This window comes from Leucopleurus acutus, assembly GCF_964270905.1.
Source record: "Leucopleurus acutus genome assembly, chromosome: 13".
NCBI classification, from domain to species: Eukaryota; Metazoa; Chordata; class Mammalia; order Artiodactyla; family Delphinidae; genus Leucopleurus; species Leucopleurus acutus.
Genome location: NC_139155.1, coordinates 50041979 through 50062877, shown reverse-complemented (window position 1 = coordinate 50062877; position 20899 = coordinate 50041979). Strand labels below are relative to the sequence as shown.

Here is a 20899-nt window from a genome sequence, read left to right as displayed (position 1 = left end):
AACCTCAACGCTGATGGATAAACATATTCTTACTTGCAAGTCATGTGAAAAGTATCAAGTTCCTTTTTTGGAAATATACCACTTCTCTCTACCCTTTCTTCCTCCTGGTTAGGACAAAGAACCATAGAGAATGCAACACTCTTATTCACCCTCCACTCATTACTTAAGAACATGCAAGGCTGCTGTTGAGCATTTACTTAAATTCTTATTACGTTAGATTCTAAGCTCTGTTGAACCTGCAGTTGGAACACAGCAGGTACTCAGTAAATGTTGCTGAGACAAACTTTATGCCAGTTAATTTTCTATTAACTAGGGCTCTAGGTTGAGTAAACTGTCCCACAATGCATTTATCCTATAATTTTTCCATAACAGCAATCAAAAAGCGTATTTGTTTACTCTCAAACTAAAACTGTTATATCATTCTCATTAAAAGATACTGATGAAGGTAACTCGAAGAACACACATCATCAGTGATACCAGAGAGAACCAAGGATAGTGGCTGAAGTTTGGGGGAGGCAAAGATTTCTTAGAGAGGACACAAAAAAGCCCTAACATAAAAAAGAAAAAAGTGGATTTCACCAAAATTAAAAACTTCTATTCTAGGAAGGTATTAGGATGCCTGTTCATTATTAAAGAAATGGAAAGGCAAGCTATAAACTCAGAGGAAATATACATGCTACATATATTTGATAGAAGATTATATCCAGAATATATAAAATGTTCCTATAAATCAATAATACAAAGACATACAACCCAATTTAAAATGGGCATGACTCTCAAGACACTTCACAAAGAGAGATATAACAATGGCTAATAAATCCATGAGTAAGTGCTCAAAATCATTTAGGAAATGTAAAATAAAACCACAACACAGTACCATGTTATACCCTTAAAGCATCAAATGCTGGTGAGGATGTGGAGTAACAAATTCTCACATACTGCTAAGAAATGGTACACCGACTTCAGGAAACATCAGAGTAACTTCCTATAAAGCTAATAAATACATACCCTCTCCAGGACCCCAAAATGCTACTCCTACATAACAAAGTGAAAAACTGTCCATAAAAAAGATGTGTGTAAGAATGCTTAAAGCAGCTTTATTCATAAAAACTCCCAGAAGACTGGCATCATTATACACTTTTGCAGTCTTTTTAATGTCTCGTTTTACAGAAGACAGCTGGGCTGCTCATAACTGCTTCTGCACTGAATCTGTAATACTACACATCACGTAGTCTCTATCAAACTCCACTGTACACTTATTAGTGAATGATAATAAAAAAGGCTAATGTCTTAGTAATATCATGAAAATTGTTTTAACCTTGTGGTTCCCCCCGAAAGGGTCCTGGGGGACCCCCCACCAAAACAATGGTCAGAAGACTCCACTTTAGAGAAGCACTGGCAAAGACAGTCAGCAAAAGGGCCTTTTCCTCAGCATGTCTTTGGGAAACTTTAGAACAATTTAAAAAAATAATAAAAATCATTCAACAAATATGGGTTGAATTTCAACTATTATGATTGGTTTTGTGAATAACAGGAGGCTGGATCACAAAATTTTCAAGAATGTTTACAGTTGAGATACTTCCGTTTCAAAATGTTACTTCCTTTCTGGATTCTGCTTTAATACTTTAACATTTAAATCTGGGTATAAAACAAGTTTCTCTGGCCTTGCAACTCAAAGAATTTCAGCTTAAGTTGATGCAGTCTGATCTTATCATTATGAAAATGATGCTCTCATTCAACCAAGGAAAACAATGTTTGACCTCCAAAGTTGATATACGTCCACCATCTTAAACATACTATTATTCCTCAGTCATGGAATAGTAATTAACATCGTAGTTGTAATATATGTGGAGATTTACGATCTTCAAAGGCATCTTATTTATACGAAAGAGTCCATAAGTGTAATATATCAGTATCAACACAAAATAACTAAAATATACCTATACAACTAAATTCCTAAAATCTATCTATCCCCATTTCAACAGAAGAAAGCTTGGACGGGTCTTAAAAAGGGAACATATCACTTACATCTCTTTTCTTGCATGACTGATACTATAATGTACCTTCCACCAACTTCCAGCCTTGAATTCGGAGGAACTGCAAGTTCTCCCTGCGTACTCAGGATGCCATCTGAAGCCTGACAGAACCAGTACCTAACTTAGGGCTTGAGTCAGACATGAGGGTGATGGGATTAGCTGGACAGCCGGGTATTTAACCTGCTCCTACATCTCTTCAACCGAAATGAGCCCGGGTCTTGGGAACAGGTCAGTACAAGTCTAAGATGAGATCTCTAAGACTAGTCAGATGCCTTTTTAGGTACTATGCATCTTTTAAAAATCCAATAACTTAGTTTCCTATTTTAAGCTTACTGTGATAACTTGATGTAATTATCTGATATTACTATCTGATTTTGCTGTATATTTTAAAGATAATTTTTCCTTTTGATCTCAAATTATAAAAAGCCTATGATTATTGCTTAATAAATCTGGCTCTACACAGCAAAGACATTAAGGTGATTATGTGTCCTTGTTTTATAAGAGGTATTACTTGTTTTGATTTTAATAAGTTAAAAATGCATATTCAGAATTTCAAATTGCTCTTAAAATTGGCTTTCTAAAATTTAAATTCACTGTCCAACTTCAGTAAAACAGTAAATTTACTTCCTATTCTTGTTAGTTTATTACCATTACTGGATTAAGAGGAAAGTCTACAGAATCATCATCCAAGCCAACATGGACTGATGAAAACATACCCAGGAACCAAGTCCTTCAGCTTAAAGAGAAGCTGTCCCTTTGGGCAGCAGGATCTCCTCACTTCAAGCCTACTTCATGGTGTTCAGCACAGTTGGGAAGAAGGCAGGACACAGAAAGGCAGACCTTACTTAACCTAGGGGCAGGGTGTGTATTCTTTTCTCACCCTTATCTCAAAGAATAACTAAGGGCTTCCCTGGTGGCGCAGTAGTTGAGAGTCCGTCTGCCGATGCAGGGGACATGGGTTCGTGCCCCGGTCCAGGAAGATCCCACGTGCCGTGGAGCGGCTGGGCCAGTGAGCCATGGCCACTGAGCCTGTGCGTCCAGAGCCTGTGCTCCGCAACGGGAGAGGCGACAACAGTGAGAGGCCCGCGTATCGCAAAAAGAAAAAAAAAAAAAAAAAAGAATAACTAAGACTTCATGCAATGGGGGGCTGGAAGAGATGTAAACTAACCGAAGTGAAGAGAGCAGATCATGGTAAGGTCATCTTGACCTAAAGGAAGTGGTCTTAATGACCGATAACACTGACGAAATGCAGGCTGTGTGCAGTACAGGTCAGAGCCAGTTTCTTCCTCCCTGTCTCACCTGAAGGCTGACCTAAGCCTCTTGCAGTGTGGACAGCTAAGGAGCAGAGAGGAATAGAGGTGGTGAGCACAAATCTTCCACTAACACCTCCCACATTCCAGAAAGAGCCTGAAGCTGTTTTACTGCTAGTAATTTTGTTGGCAGGAAAGGGGAAAGAAGCCTTTCCTGACTACAACAGAAATTTCTTGGACTCTACACTAGGAAATGTCCTGTCTTGGAACCTGGATGTGCTCCAGCTGGATCGGGAGTCTGGCAGTAGGCATTGCGAGGTGTGGCGAGACCCTGGAGTAGATTTGAGTGCTTGACGGCAACGGCTGATCCCTGAACGCAACTCTGGAGTGAGGCTATGTCTAACAGGCTACATGTCACCTGGAACACTGCAGTCAAGGACTTCAGGTCCCCGAAACAAGAGCCTGGGGACTATGCAAAACACAGTTAACAAGAGAAGACACAAAGAAAAGCAGAGATGTACTGAACGATAGACGTGTCCCTCTGCAAACACCACTCGGCCTCTTTCTGTGACTCTGAAATTTTATAGGTATTTCCCTTTAAACCACACCCGTTTTTCTAGAATGCATGTAACTGTTTGTGATCTGCTTTAGGCAGATCAATAGCCTGATTTAACTTCCTTTTAAAATGATCTGAGATCTTTTTGACTGCTTATCATCAGAGGGTTAGAACTTCTAGGGAGAGCTGAATTTCTGGTTCCTTCCTGCTCTGTGACACATAATACCTCCATGGGTGTTATTTGACATATATGTCAGTTTCCCTTCCTTTTTCCTTTAGGATTGCTCTGATCATAGTGAAATATCTGTACTGCAAAGAAGAGCATTCTTCCTCTTTCCTAAGAAGGTTTCTTCTGCTAGTGAAGATTACACAGTGTCCTAAAACACGACAATCACATTGAAGTAGTGTACCTCACCTTCTGAGATTTTCTTGTTCTTTCCCATAATATAATGTCAATCATAATCCTGAAGGAAAACAGCCCAAACTCTTGGTCTTCTCTAATAATAAAAGAATGCCCAGTTATTGAGGAGAAACAAATAATTTCCATGAAAACATGACACCTTTAATCATTCCCGCATCCTTTAGAGTATTCTGCTTTGGTAGGAAGTTGGTAGACCATGGAGATTATAGGAAGGGAAATTTTTATCCCGTATCTGTTTGAAATTGGCAGAACTTTCAACGTGTTCGTGTGTTCTTTTGTGTGTTCCTGTTAATACAAGTGGAAATGTATAAAGACCCAGAAAACAAGTTCCATGTTCACTTTAATTAATAATAGTGCCTAGCTCTGAGCCCAGTGGATGGGTGCTTAATAAATGCTTTGGGACTATGATGTTAATTCTCTGTAAATTATTACATAAAAGAAACAAATGGAACTGCATTAATTAAAAGCTAGGACAAATTGTTTTACATTCAGCATATAAATCTAGGAATTTGTCTAGGAATAGAAATCTCTGTTATTCTAAATATCTATGAAGATTCTAGACTTTAAGAAAAGAATGGAGGCTCTGAAGTCAGAATACGTGGCTTGCATGCAGGTTCAATCACTTACTTGCTAAGTGATCTTGGGCGAGTCGATTAAACTTTCTGCGCTTCAATTTCTTCATTTGTAAAACTGAGGATATAATATCTGCCCTACCTGTAACTCAGAGATATTTTGAGAATCAAAAGCTATGGAGTCTGTTAAAGTATCTTACAGACATCAATTTATAATCCAAGTGTAAACTGTAGCCATTAATATTATGCATAATATTGTAAAGAGCTCTGCATCTGAAGTTAACATGGTACAGTCAGAAGACAGCGGCTTTAGCGACCAGTCAGACCTAGGTTCTAGCATCTTGCTACTGGACTGTGCTTTCGTGGGGTGTTACTTGCGTCAAAGATGAAGCGCGGACAGGCTAAATGCTGACCAAAGCCAACAGTTATACTAAGTCACAGAGCCAGAACCCGATGCAGAAGCAAAGTGCATTATGCTGATGGCTCCCCACTGTCTTATGATCGTGGTACACCTTCACCTACTAGAATTTTTCACAATATCTTTAAGGCATTCAAAGACCCCAAACACCAAAGCACGAAAGCAAAACAATACTGTGAAGAATCTATGGTTATAAACTCTCTACTTGGTTCACCCACAGAAGTCTGTTCTACTGAGAACTGTTCACTGCCTCAACTGTGCTCTCTTACAGCCCGGGAAGCACGCTAGTTTACTCTGGCACTGGTAGGACACGAGACTCCATCTCTTACCTCTTCCTAAAAGCTGGCTGTACCCCACTCTTGCACAAGTCACATCACCTTCCCCCATACATCATAACAGACGTAGTGACAGTCACCTACGTTTTCCACATTTGTCAGATGCAGAGGCAATGCTTCCTGCTTGAGAACCAGGATGTATCATTAACATGAGTCACTTCCAGAATAACAAGGAATTGGCTCTGAGGATACCCTGTATGGCAGAATGGCAGCTCGTGCTCAGATTTCAAATCCTGACTGAGTGTGGCGCTACACCAACACGACTCAGCAGCAGGCTATAGCCCACGATTAGGATCTACCACATTCTACAAACAATGAATGTGTTTTGGAAACACTGGTGTAGAAACCGAATTTTCTGAAGATTTTAAAGGTACAAGGCAAACAAAGTATCTTTATGTTTTAAAAACCATCACTTCCCTAATTTCTATCTTGTAAATCCTTATTTATTATATATGGTGTTTTCTGAAAGAGGAAAATCCTCCTGTGTTAACAAGCGCAGCAAACAATACTGAAGAACTCTATGTCCCGAGGCAGTTTCTCCTTCAGCCAAAATTCAGGTTGGCACGGCTCCAATGGGAGACACTTCAATGTATTTGTACAGACCAGATCCCACAGGTCATCAGAAATCAAGATGCCCAATCTATGAATTATTGTAATGAAGAAATGGGCAGAGTAAACACTGTAAGACAGACCATTAAAAGACTAAGCTATACTGGTAGATATTTCCCAGGCACTCAAAACCTTGTGTTCATGTGTGTAGAAGGGAAGGACGGTACATCTTCAAACAGAGCAAGACGCCAAGCAAGAATGTACGTTTTATTAAATATTGAACAACTTCTTCATTTTGACATACTGAGGATTATAAGTCCATACAAAGCAAACTTGAAATAGAAATTGGATATTTACCTAAGAGATTCAAAAAGCCTAGGGATTGAAAGGAGAAGTAATGAGACCTTTGCATGGGCAAAGTAGTATCAAGGGACTAAGGAATGAATAACAGAGCTTCAAGGCTCTAGTCACCTCTTGTTTATACTTCTGACAACATAAGCTTACAGCCAGCTTCTCCGAGGCTGGCCACACCTTTGTAACCTTCATGAAAAGAAAAACTATGTTTCAATGTAACCAATATTATGAAATGTTCTTATAAGATATAATGGAAATCAACCACAGGACACAGTTTTCCTTATTTTTTATTCAAAAGAAAATAATCGTATTCCAAAATGAACACTTTCATTTCAGCTACCTGTTACCCAAATTTCAGTTTCAAAGGCCAAAGTAAACTTCTAAAACCCATCCAAAGACCTTTTCTTATGAGTTAAAAGAAAGAAAAAAATTCCATTTACTCACTTTTGCTTAAGGTTTATCAATTTTCTACTTATAACAGCACCTGAGATTTAATGAGTTAAAATCACTATGACTCCTTTGTATAGATTATTTCATTTAATTATCACCACAAGCCAACAAGGTGGGTCCTATTATTACACCCATTTTACAGAAGAAGAAGTTGGGTTTCAAAGTGATTATTACTTGCTTAAGGTCAGGAACATGGTAGATATGGGATTCAAACCCAAGTAGCTCTTAATAACGACACTTTTCTAGTTCACTTATATTTTTTTTCAAAGAGCATATGGTGGTAAGAATTATGTGGTAATTACCTGCTATGTGGTAGGAATTACAGGTTTTTCTAAGAATGATCTTCCCTTTTGACAAATCTGGAAAAAATATTTTCAACTCATATCACATACAAAAAGCTAGCAATGATATATTATAGAACAGCTGAAAATTGGTTAAGTTCAACATTCCTAGAGAAAAATGGGCAAGAAGTATTAGCAATTCACAGAAAAAGAAATACAAATCGATCTTAAACATACAAAAAGATGCTCAACCCTCCTCATTTCAGAAATGGACACTCCATAAGAATAGGGGCTTGGCTTGTTCATGATTGTAACCTCAGCACCTTGAATAGAATGTGGCATTAATAGGGGCTCAAAATATATTTGTTGAATAAATAATTTGGTACATATATGTTTTTAAAAAGCAAAGGCAAGAGTTGTATGCATGCATTTTCCATCATTAGTGTGAACAATATTGTATGTAATAACGGTTGCATTTGGGGAAAGGAAGAGGAGTGGCTAGTTTAAAAAGTGGGAGTTAAAATTTGCAAAATATACCCTATTACATTTCTGAATTTTGAACCACATGAATGAATCACCAATTAAATATTTTTCTAAAAGAGAATCATCTCTAAACACACACACATGTATTTTTTCAAGGGTTGCTGAAGAAACACCCAGTTGACTCATGTCAAAACACATGAGACCAAAAGAACTGGAATTAGCATACATTAAGCAGATAAAAAAGCAAGGTTGTAAGGGTCTTTTATAAAAAAACAAGGGAATATGAATAGATCTTTGTATTGCTTATATTAAAAAAAAACTGGAAAGATTATAAAAATAGTTACCTTTGGGGAAGGATGGAAACAATGTCGAGGGAACAAGAAACTGGATTTTTCTAAATATACCTTGTTTTGTATTTTTGTCTTTGAAATCATGTAAATATTGTACATTAAGTCAAAAGGGAATCCCTAAAACTTGAACTCAAGTGAAACAAATGAACCTACCTGTTTAACAAGTTAGTTTAACCACACAGAAGGGAACCACTGCAAGTGACCTTCAAACACACCATAGACTGTACATCCCAGATGGAATATATTAAAAGGATAAAAGGAACTAAAAAGAAACTGAAAACTCTTTTCAACAATCATGCTGTTAGTACCAGTATTTGTGTATGAGTGTATGTGTCTGTGAAACAAAAATAGTAGAATAAGGCAAATATGTAACTATATTAATGTCATTAGGAACCATGAAACAAAAATCAAAGGAATTAAGGGAAAAACCCCATAATCCAGAATTTCAACTGGAAATATATGGGTATGAAACATTTTCCCTTAAAAAAAAGGACCAGTGATTTTTATACCTCTATCCAATGAAAAGGACTGAAACCATGGCCAACTTGCTATCAGTGAACATCCTTACTACCCAGATTGTTATATCTAAATATTATTTCCCACTAAAATAAAAAAAACATCTAAATATAATTGCTCACTAAAATGATAAGTGGCTTTTTAGAGAAATAGCTGATTCTAGGTCTGGGGCAGGAAATATACCAGATAAACCTGAAACATCTCTCTGTATCAGAAAGCAAGGCAGCTATCAAAGGCCACTGGATTATACCTGAAACAACAAAAAAACCCACGTGGGGTCCTGTCAAAAGGACACAGAAGCCAACATAGAGGGGCTTCCTCTGACCAAAGATGGGAAAAAATAATTATAACAGATTTAAACAATCCAATTCGTGTGTTCCTATAACACCTTCAATGGATGTTAGGGAACCAACATATTCTGAAAAGAGGTAATGGGAACTTTTTTCTTTACAGAAGGATTCTAGCTAATAAAAGTAGAAGGAATGACAGAAATGTAATATGACCATTTTGCAGCCCATATTAAAATGACGATGTAGACACTGATCAACAATGGCTGCTAAAATCATTAGGCTCAAGGCTGTTGGGCAGCATTATCATGGCTGCATCAGACTGACACTGCCTGAACCCAGGAATCAATCTCAACATTACAAAAAGAAGGAAAATCTGATAACATATGCCCCCAATGGATGTAACGAGAGGCACACCTTCGGTAAGTGTACGTGCAAAGTACTTTGTGCCAAACAATTCAAACCTAAATCTGATTGAGCCTCTCTATATAACCATCAGTTTACAGGAAATTCAGGAGTTAAAGACTATGTTAAATGACACCATGGGAATGCAAACCAGCAACATCCAGACTGTGGATTATTCTACAGGACAAATGACCAGGTTTCTTCCACAAATAAATGGTAAGGAAAAAATGAGGATGAGGAGAGGAGATCTAAACATTTTTTAACCTCTTAAGACTTAAGAGACATATAAACCAAATGTAGTATGCAGACCTTCTGGATTTTTATTATTAAATGACTTTTTTTTTTTCTTTCTTTTGGTCGTGCCATGTGGCTTGCAGGATCTTAGTTCCCTGACCAGGGGTTGAACCCACGTCCTCGGCAGTGAAAGCTTGGAGTCCTAACCACTGGACAACCAGGGAATTCCCTTAAATGACATTTTAGACCCAATTAACTAAGTGACATTTATGAGACAATCAGGGAAATGTGAATACTGACTAAATATTTGATGACAATTAACACACTATTTTTTAGGTGTGATAATGGGACTATGGTTTTAGAAAATAAAAGGTCTAGTGTTTTAAAATGGATTAAAGACCTAAATGAAGGCCAGATACTATAAAACTCTTACAGGAAAATATAGGCAGAACACTCTGACATAAATCACTGCAAGATCTTTTTTGATCCACCTCCTAGAGTAATGAAAATAAAAACAAAAATAAACAAATAGGACCTAATGAAACTTAAAAGCTTTTGCAAAGCAAAGGAAACCATAAACAAGAGGAAAAGACAACCCTCAGAGTGGGAGAAAATATTTGCAAATGAATCAACCAACAAGGGATTAATCTCCAAAATACACAAACAGCTCATGCAGCTCAATATGAAAAAAACAAACAACCAAATCAAAAAATGGGTGGAAGAGCTAAATAGACATTTCTCCAAAGACATACAGGTGGCTAAAGAGCACATGAAAAGATGCTCAATGTCACTAATCATTAGAGAAATGCAAATCAAAACTACAATGAGGTATCACCTCACACCAGTCAGAATGGCCATCATCCAAAAATCTACAAACAATACATGCTGGAGAGGGTGTGGAGAAAAGGGAGCCCTCCTACACTGCTGGTAGGAATGTAAATTGATGCAGCCCCTATGGAGAACAGTATGGAGATTCCTTAAAAAACTAAAAATAGAGCTACCATATGATCCAGCAATCTCACTCAGGGGCATACATCCAAAGAAAACCGTAATTCGAAAAGACACACGCACTCTGATGTTCTCTGCAGCACCATTTACAATAGCCAGGACACGGAAGCAAGCTAAATGCCCATCGACAGACGAATGGCTAAAGAAGATATGGTACATATATACGACGGAATATTACTCAGTCATAAAAAGGAACGAAATTGGGCCACTTGTAGAGATGTGGATGGATCTAGAGACTGTCATACAGAGTGAAGTAAGTCAGAAAGAGAAAAACAAATATCGTATATTAATGCATAGATGTGGAACCTAGAAAAATGGTACAGATGAACTGGTTTGCAGGGCAGAAATAGAGACACAGATGTAGGGAACAAACGTATGGACACCGAGCGGGGGAAGTGGCTGGGAGGTGGTGGTAGTGGTGGGATGAAATGGGAGATTGGGATTGACATGTATACACTAGTATGTATAAAATAGATAACTAATAAGAACCTGCTGTATAAAAAAATAAAATAAAATTCAAAAAAAAAAAAAAAAAAAGAACGGGGCTCCCTGGTGGCACCGTGGTTGAAAGTCCACCTGCCGATGCAGGGGACACGGGTTTGTGCCCCAGTCCAGGAGGATCCCACATGCAGTGGAGCGGCTGGGCCCATGAGCCATGGCCGCTGAGCCTGCGCATCCGGAGCCTGTGCTCCGCAACGGGAGAGGCCACAACAGTGAGAGGCCCGTGTACCGCAAAAAAAAAAAAAAAACAAAAAAAACGAAATAATGCTATTTGCAGCAACATGGGTGGACTTAGAGATTGTCATACTGAGTGAAGTAAGTCAGACAGAGAAAGACAAATACCATATGATATCGCTTATATGTGGAATCTTAAAAAAATGGTACAAATGAACTTATCTACAGAACAGAAATAGTTACAGATGTAGAAAACAAACTTACGCTTTCCAGGGGGTTGTGGGGGAGATAAATCGGGAGACTGGGATTAACATATACATACTAGCATATGTAAAACAGGTAACTAATAAGAACCTACTGTACAGCACAGGGAACTCTATTCAATACTCTGTAATGGCCTACATGGGAAAAGAATCTGAAAAGGAGTAGATACATGTATATGTATAACTGATTCACTCTGCTGTACACCTGAAACTAACACAACATTGGAAATCAACTATACTCCAATAAAAAAATTTTTTTAATTAAAAACTACAAGTCCCAGTGTTTTAAAGATATATACAAATGAAACAATATATCTTGGATTTGATATAATTTTAAAAATAATTTTTTATATTATGGGGGGATGGGAGATGGAGGAGGTCTGCAGATGAAATAAAGTTGCGCACGCGATAAACGTTGAAGATGAATGATGGGTGTGAAGAGTTCATCATATTATCCTATTTGTATGCATGTTTGAAAATTTGCATGAAAGTTGAAAAATGGGATTATATGCCTGAAAATATATTCTTTATTTTCTTCATACACTAGGCAAACAACAAATTCATTAGCTGTTTGCTATTTTGTTCATTCAAGCATATCTTTACAGATTATAGCTGCCCTGGAAATCTGCTCTCGTTTGCCCCTGAAAACCACTGATGTAGAATAGATAGAATGAGCCCTCGGAGTCAGGTGAAAGTGCATCTCACCATCATCTGCTTACAGAATGCTAAGCTCGAAAGAGTCTGTGTTTTTCCAACCGTGTTTTAAAGAGCCCCAGGCCCCAAAGAAGTGTTTTAGGGGTCAGAGGCAAGATCAGGAGACGGGCCTTGGCCCCTGCTTCCAAAAGAGCACCTCCTCTTCCATCCGCTTTTAAAACTTGGGCGGGAAGAGGTGAATTCTACAGAAAGACGCCTCCGTTTTCCTAGAGTCTTTCCTGGCAGTAAGTTCAGCAAGTCCACTTCGTTTTGTGACGATAATTATTATGAATCTAGACTCAAACCACCTTTTTCCCCCCTTCCTGACATACCCGAAGTGACCCGCAGCCTACCAGCTTGTTATTCCTGGATAAGGTTTTTGCTTATCGTTTCACATTATCCTTTGAACTCTTTGCTGACTGACTAGCCCGTCACCTGCTGAGCTGGCACTCTCTCTTACTGGTCAAGGGATCTCCAGATGCGTTTTTGGGGGGAGACGGGTGTCACATGTAGTCAGAGTGATTTTTATTTACAACTAACAACATTTTCTTAATATAATCCTACTTCTTGGAAGATACTGTCTTAGCTTATATTCTCAGCCTTTTTTGTTTGACTTCAACTTGTCAGTATATTCTTCACACACAGAAGACAGCTGTTATTTGGTCACCTAATAATTCAATTCTAAAGCAGTCATGAAGGATAAACAAAGGGTAAACTAAGCAAGCATCTGGAGTCATAATCTACCATTTCAGCAAACTAAACCTTTAAGATTCTTAGTCACATTTATGAAAGAATGCAAGGCTTTTATTCAGGTAAACACATCAAGAACAAGTACGTTAATTACAGTCAGATAAAACTTAGTCCTTGTCACATTTCTGTTGTAAGAAACCCTTCCTTATTTTAAAACTGCAAAGATATTTTTATATTTTCTTGTGAAAGTTTTATTAAGTTTTGCCTTTTCACATTTGTGTTTGGTTCATCTAGAACTTAATTTATATTTATGAAATAGAGGTCCATTTCCTTTAAAAAAATTTTTCTGTATTAAATGATTCTTCCAGCACCACTGACCTAACAGTCTGTTCCTTCCCTCCCTGATCTGCTATGTTGCCTCTGTTACATACACCAGGTTTCCTTATATGTCTGAGTCTTGGGACCTTTTACTTCCATTCTTCAGGTTAGTCTTGCCTGCAGGACAATTCTGCACTTAAGATTTGCAATCAATCTTGACATCTGGTCAGGCAAACGCCTTCCCTCCCCCAAACCAGGTTCTTGAGAGGTATCTTGGCTCTTCAAAGCCCTTGTGCTTAAAGATATATTTCAGAATCCATTTTTCAACTTCCAAGGAAAAGGACTTGCAATTTTAATTAAAAGTACACCAAGTCTACAGATCAATTTGGCAAATCATATTTATGACACTCTTCCTTCTTGATAAGTGTTATATCTTTCAGTAAGTTTTATTGTTACACTTTTTTGGCTAAGATTTATTCCTAGGTAAGTGACTTTTTAATAGCTATCCTAAAATCTTTCCCCCCTAGTTTTGTGTTGTTTTTTTTTTTTTTGCGGTACGCGGGCCTCTCACTGTTGTGGCCTCTCCCGTTGCGGAGCACAGGCTCCAGACGCGCAGCCTCTGCGGCCATGGCTCACGGGTCCAGCCACTCCGTGGCATGTGGGATCTTCCCGGACCGGGGCACGAACCCGTGTCCCCTGTATCGGCAGGCGGACTCTCAACCACTGCGCCACCAGGGAAGCCCTCCCCCCTAGTTTTAATCGCAGTTTCTGTCCGTTGATGGTGCATAGGAATGTAATTAGCTGATTTTATATAAAAGCAACCTTGCCAAACTTTCTAACTATAATAATTTGTCTGTAAACATCTACGGCTTTATTTCTAAATTTCAGGGGTGTGTTATGTCTCTGCGTATGGCCTCCAAACAATGATGAATAGAAAAGATGATGGCAAGCATCCTTGTCTTATTCATGACAGTAGAAGAGCTGTTTTTAATATCTCATTATCAAGTATTTACTTGTTGCAATGCGGGCCTCTCACTGTTGTGGCCTCTCCCGTTGCGGAGCACAGGCTCCGGACGCGCAGGCTCAGCAGCCATGGCTCACGGGCCCAGCCGCTCCGCAGCATGTGGGATCCTCCCGGACCGGGGCACGAACCCGTGTCCCCTGCTTCGGCAGGCGGACTCTCAACCACTGTGCCACCAGGGAAGCCCTATTTGTTGCAACTTTTAACCAGATTAAAGAGGTTCTCTTCTATTTGTGATTTGCTAAGACATTTATATTAATCAGGAGTGACTGTTTAAATTCATTGAATGTTTTTTCTTTATCTCTTAGGATGATCATATGCTTTTTCCCTTTTAATCTATTAATATTGGGAATACAATTTATAGAATCATAGCATGGCTCCAACATTTCAGATTCCGACTAATCTGTTCTACACGAGTATCTTTTATTGATACAGGATACGTCCAGATGAGATAAATATCAACATCTTCCCCAATTACAACTTGGGTCAAACTGCTAAAGAGTTAAAAGATGAGAGCTCAGGATAAATGTAATAAATTAGGTCCAAGGGTAGAGAACCGATCCTATGGAATACAGAGCACCGAGATGACAAGAAGCCCTGTCAACATAAACCTGACCAGTATGGTAAAGGCTAACGTTCCACAAAGCAACTGAATGTATTTTCCAGAAAAAAAAAGAAAGACGTGCCAACAGAATGGCGCATTTATTCTGTATATTCTCTACCTCTGCAGTGTTTCTGGTTCTCGGTCTTAAATAAAATCCTAATGCCTTCTATTGATATTTCTCTACGACTAACCTAAAAGCCCAAAGACATGTACAGCACCACAGTAAAGGTCATTGGCCAGCAGAGTACACGGCACATCAATAACTCAGAGTGAATGAAAAACATAAAACACTTTTTTCCTAGGTCTCATCATATTAAAAGACATTGCAGAAGTTTTCTGAACTTCAGTAAGGTAGAAAAACCATTTTTTCAAGATTTCAGTTAGCAATTACAAGATTTTCAGAGTGAGAAGAGAACTCAGTTCCCTTAGCCCAAACTTTTATTTAAGAGATGACTTAATTTACCTAGTTCGTTAACAGAAGAATTATTTTGTTGGTAATTATCACATAGGATGGATTAAAGATCCATAATATCTGTATTTTAATTATGATACAAATAAACTCAATTAGTCTGGCATAGTTGGTTTTATATTAAATTAATATGACATTATAGCTTATGATTCTCTGGGTCAGAGATTTTTCAAACTGCACCCCATGATGTCACCCTATGATAATGGGGTAGAAAAGGAAACAAGAGGGCAGAGGTTCTTTAGAGCAAATCAAATCATTTTTGAGGAGAAAGAGAGTAAGCAGAGTTAAAAGAGGTCATTTCTACTGAGTGTTTCCCATGTGGCAGGCACTCTCCTAGGTACTCTTGTGCTGACACATTCAACAGGAACAGAAACAGAGCCTGGGGGAAACCTGCTGCTCCATAATACATACTGCAGAAAGTAAAGCTTAAACACTTTTGTTGGCTAAGGACATGAAATAGATATGGTGATTCCAACTGCAGTGGGAGACTGGGGAGGAGGGGACACACCTTCTCTATGGGACCCTCATCAGTCTCTGAGGGTGGGTGAGGTTTTAATAGTTTCCATACTAAACTTCCGTTGCACGAATGGTTCCACGGCTAAAAAAACAACAATGGTTGAAAACCCTAGCTCTATCTTGTCAGCAAATTAGTTAAGCCATGATTTAATATTTTCCATAGGAACTATAACTTGTAAGGCTTCTCTTTTCCCGTTTTAAAATTGCATTTCTTGTGCAAATCAAAACGAAGATGAGGTACCACCTCAGAGCAGTCAGAATGGCCATCGTTAAAAAGTCTACGAATAACAAATCCTGGAGAGGGTGTGGAGAAAAGGGAACCCTCCTACACAGTTGGTGGGAAAGTAAGTTGGTGCAGCCACTATGGAAAACAGCATGGAAGTTCCTCAGAAAACTAAAAATAGAATTACCATATGATCCAGCAATCGCATTCCTGGGAATATACCTGGACAAAACTATAATTCAAAAAGATACGTGCACCCCTATGTTCACAGCAGCACTGTTCACAATAGCCAAAACATGGAAACAACCTAAATGTCCATCAAGAGATGAATGGATAAAGAGGATGTGGTATATATACACAATGGAATACTGCTCAGCCATAAAGAAGAACGAAATAATGCCATTTGCAGTGACATGGATGCAACTAGAGATTATCATACTAAGCGAAGTAAGAACGAGAAAGACAAATACCATATGATATCACTTACATGTGGAATCTAAAATATGGCACAAATGAACCTGTCTACAAAACAGAAAAAGAATCACGGACATAGAGAACAGACTTGTGGTTGCCAAGGAGGAGGGGGAGAGAGCGGGATGGACTGGGAGTTTGGAGTTGGTAGGTGCAAACTATTATATCTTTAGAAATGATAAACAACAAGATTCTCATGTACAGCACAGGGAACTATATTCAATATCCTGTGATAAACCATAATGGAAAAGAATATAACAAAAGAATGTCTGTATGTGTATAACTGAGTCACTTTGCTGTACAGCAGAGACTGCCACAACATTGTAAATCAACTCTGCTTCAATAAAAAAATAAAATAAAATACGCATTTCTCTCTTTTAAATTTTATAATCCATATTCTTCCCATCTCCCCAAATTTAAGTGTGTATATCCCAAGGATAGGTGGTGATGTGGGATGAGGGAGAAAGGTAAGATTTTTATGGAAAAGGTAAGTAAGTGGTGAGTAAATTATTTTTCAATATTCAAGAAAACAGAAACATATGACAAGGTCAAATACAAATTTCACACGACTTTTAAAGGTAAAACAGAAGGCCTCAAATAAATTTCATGATCACTTCAGGCCATGCAACACACATTTGCTTTTCTAAAATATCACCAAAATTACTGTTAATTCAAATTACTCTTAATGTTAATATAATAATTGCCCATTATAATCACAGATTACTTACAGTGCAACTTAGGGCGCAGGAAAGAGGGACCTGATAACATTGAATACTCTACCTGTTCTCCTATCCCAAAATGAAACTTTTAAATTTTATGTGGCATATGCCCTGTTTATTTGTGTAGAGAAGAGCTTTATGAAAAAACAAAAAGGCTTAAAAAAAACCTCCTATAATGCCTATTTTTTAAAATAGGAAACTGTTCTGTTTTTCTACATATTTGAATGCTGACAATTTCCTAAATTATCCACTTTTAAATAGCTAAAGAATATTTTATTACATTTATAGGTTTCATAAGTTGCATCTTGTACATCAGTTTAACTTTTCTGGTTATGTCACTATCTAGTTGCATTGTGGTTTTTCTTAGTGACCTATCCTCATTCCAAATTTTGAACGGTTCCATCTTAACTTTCACATCTGTGCCATTCTGGGTTTGACTAATTAAAAGGGAACACAGAATGTATGAATATAGTATAATAAATTTCTGTCAGATGCAAACTAACTCCTCCTATGATGCATTACAGCACACACACAAAAGGGCTCCTGGGCCTTAAAAGCTGAGAAATCCTCCTCAGCCATAGGCTATAACAGCATCTATGAAGCATGGCGTTCCTTCAGATACCTTAACGGTTCTATGCATCTTTGAACATTCCAAACATATGTCACATGTGTTCTCATTAGACTGTAACGAGGTATGTGTTGAATGGTTAAAGGCTATCTTCTTTTTAGACATTGGGAGACCTGACAGGTTTCCTGTTCGGTACCGTATGCCCTGCACAGAACTTAGCCCCTGACCATAAAGGAGCTGACAGTAACTACAGAAGAGAGGAAGGGCCCTCACAGCTCGCCACATAATCTGCAATGGTAAACTCCATCAAAAGATAGCCATCAACGAGCACATTTAGAAGATACCCTCTAACCAAAGAGAAGAAAACGCTGGTTTGAGCTAGTTACCTAAAATTCACTGATCTTTTCAAAATAAGTACAAAGTGAAACATTTTGTGTTAACAAGGGGTGATACATATACTTCAGAAGTGATATGTACAATTTTCAGTAGGACAATAGTTGAGACCAATTGTAGCCAGATTCGTGGTACAGAAATGGGGTTAGAGCTACACAAATCTACAAATATTAAATAAAAAACCATTCTGTAGAAATTAATGGTTAATAACTACTTATCCCAAAAGTGCTCTTTACAATGACAACAGGATTTATTCTCCACTGATGATTTGATAAAATATTGTACCCTATGAATACCAGCATGCACATATGGCACTGTGTCTGTAAACTTGTGTGAAACCAGAGAACTCTAGTGTCTGTGACATCTCATTAATCTGGGACAATCTCTAGGACTAAATCATCAAGCAAATAAAAAAATACTAATGTTATTAGACAGTACAAAATGGCTATGTTCAACAAACCCTGGGTCTTAATAAAAGTCTTTGTGTAAATGTAACTAAACTGTATCAACAAGCAGGCAATATTACCATCCATTCTCAATAAAACCAACAAGAAGATCAAATGACTAGAAACTAAAATAGCATTGGGAGGCAGAGTCATAAAAGATGTATGCTGAAAAGAAGAACCCAGCATCACTTTCAATAGGCACTTCTGAAGAGCCTTTCTACATCGCCAGCTGAAGGATTTACGTTCCCCTAAAACCATGGTATCTAACACCAAGTTTTGTGCTTAGTTCCTACAATTACAGATGATGTTCTTCTTGTAATGGACAAAGTACTTAAGCTAAATCCTTTGCTTGAGGTGATGGAGCAATATAAATATTCAATAGAGAGAAGCAGCAAAAACGAAGAGAACGCATACTTTTCTTTACAAAAGCAAATGCACTTGATAATAAAAAGGCAGCAACGTTCACTGTTAAAGGCCATCCTACCTGTGTTTTTTGATGCCATTGGAGAGAGCATCTCCACCACCACAGTCTTTTCCTTCGGACATTCTGTGCTTTCTACTCCTCAGGTGCTCTCCTTCCTCTTCAAAGCAGTGCGCAGTCACTGCTTCCAATCTACTCAGGGACCGTTCGGACTCGGAATCTGTGGCAGAGCAGGTTCACAGTCAATGAACTGAACTTTGGTGTGAGGCTTCCGTAACAATGGATCTCTCCCTTAACGCATCAGGCTTTGAAACTTAAGCAGCCTACTTTGTCCTTCAACAATCCATCTGTTAACTCCTCCTCAGGGATTTCAGAGAACCTGCACCCAATAAGGCTAAAGTGGATTTAGGAAACAGATATAGGATTATATAAACTTACAACTGTTAGATTGTATACACTAAAAGAGACGTCCAGGGATTACCTAATTCTTTAAGAAATTATATTCAGTGGTTTTCCCCCTGAAAAAATTTCTACTTTTATCTTCCCTTTCAAAGCACCTTAAGCATAACTTTAAAAACACAATCAATTTTTTAAACTCATGTATAAAGAAAAAGCTACCGTGGCTGTACTTGGGGGAAGCATAAATTACATCTGATACTACAGACACCAAAGCAAAGGTAATTTTTAACTACTTTAAAAAACACTTCTTCTGATATTATATTATTTAAATTCTCAAAAGCTGAAGTCTGAAGTGGCCATATAAAATCTAATTATCAGGCGGGTGTTTTTAGGATGTAAATGCCACATTCCCAACTGCCTATGCATTCAGCGTGGAGCCATCGGTCTGTTTGGGAATAAAAGGACAACTTATCTGCGTACAATACGCTACAGTTTTCAGGCACACTCACATCCTTCATCTCCTTTCAGCATCTCCAGGGTGCTTTGGTGATGGCGAGGAAGGACTACGGGGTTAAGAAGTATGCCCGCTTACTTGTTTAACGCTCTACCTATTTCAATTCACAGTAGCAGCCATCCAATCTCTAGAAAACTTTAAATGATGCCTATGCTTTTATTAAAATGTAAATTCCAGGTAACGTCTAACTTTCCGTAAGCAGATGACCATACAGGCAACCGTCCTCTGCTCTAGGGAAGCACTCACACCCATTCAAGTAACCTCCCTTAAATAAAAGTTTCAACCATCTGCTTAGTGTGTATTATAGCTAAGATGTTCAGGAAATAAAATTATTTAGTACTTCTTTTCCCCCGACTGCATTCTATAATTCAGCCAAAATCATGGGCTCTTATTTTTATCACATTAGGTTCACGAGTAACAACTGCTGGACAAGTACCACTGCAGGTTGGACAACACACCTTGAACTCTGGACTGTCTAAATGGTGTAAGTTACCTGCAGAAAAGACTCAATGCTACGGAAGTTATTTTTATATTCTGTAAATATAACTTTACCAAAATTGAAAATATAGCTTTGTTGTGACATATACCATATAGCAAAGAAAGAGATATTTTAATAATAAGTTTAAAGCAATATTTATTTTTCATTGTCAATTTTGGCAGGCAGTGACAATATTTTATGAAAAACAACTGAAGACTTGGGAGATTGGGATTGACATATATACACTAATATGTATAAAATGGATAACTAATAAGAACCTGCTGTATAAAAAAATAAATTCCAAAATTCCAAAAAAACCCCCAAAAGTGAAGACAACCTGCAAAGCCAGTAACAGGGGACTGTCATCCATTAGATGAAATACACAGCTGCTAAAATCACAATTACAAAAGCAAATAAAATAGAAAAATACTTTTAACAGAGTGATAAGACAAAATAATCAGGATACCAAAGAGTGGGAGAAAGAAGGATTTATTACTTGCAGGAAATAAGGAG

General features: G+C 38.0%; 1 protein-coding gene across 9 annotated transcripts in view; it reads right to left on the bottom strand.

Annotated features, from left to right (window-relative positions):
- Positions 1-20899, bottom strand: part of OSBPL1A (oxysterol binding protein like 1A) — a 210731-nt gene that overhangs the window by 48477 nt on the left and 141355 nt on the right. For all 9 annotated transcript variants that reach the window (XM_082853217.1, XM_082853216.1, XM_082853215.1 and 6 more), the window contains one exon: positions 19059-19215. In XM_082853217.1, coding sequence (XP_082709343.1) covers positions 19059-19215 — 157 coding nt within the window. The remainder of the gene's footprint in view (positions 1-19058; positions 19216-20899) is intronic.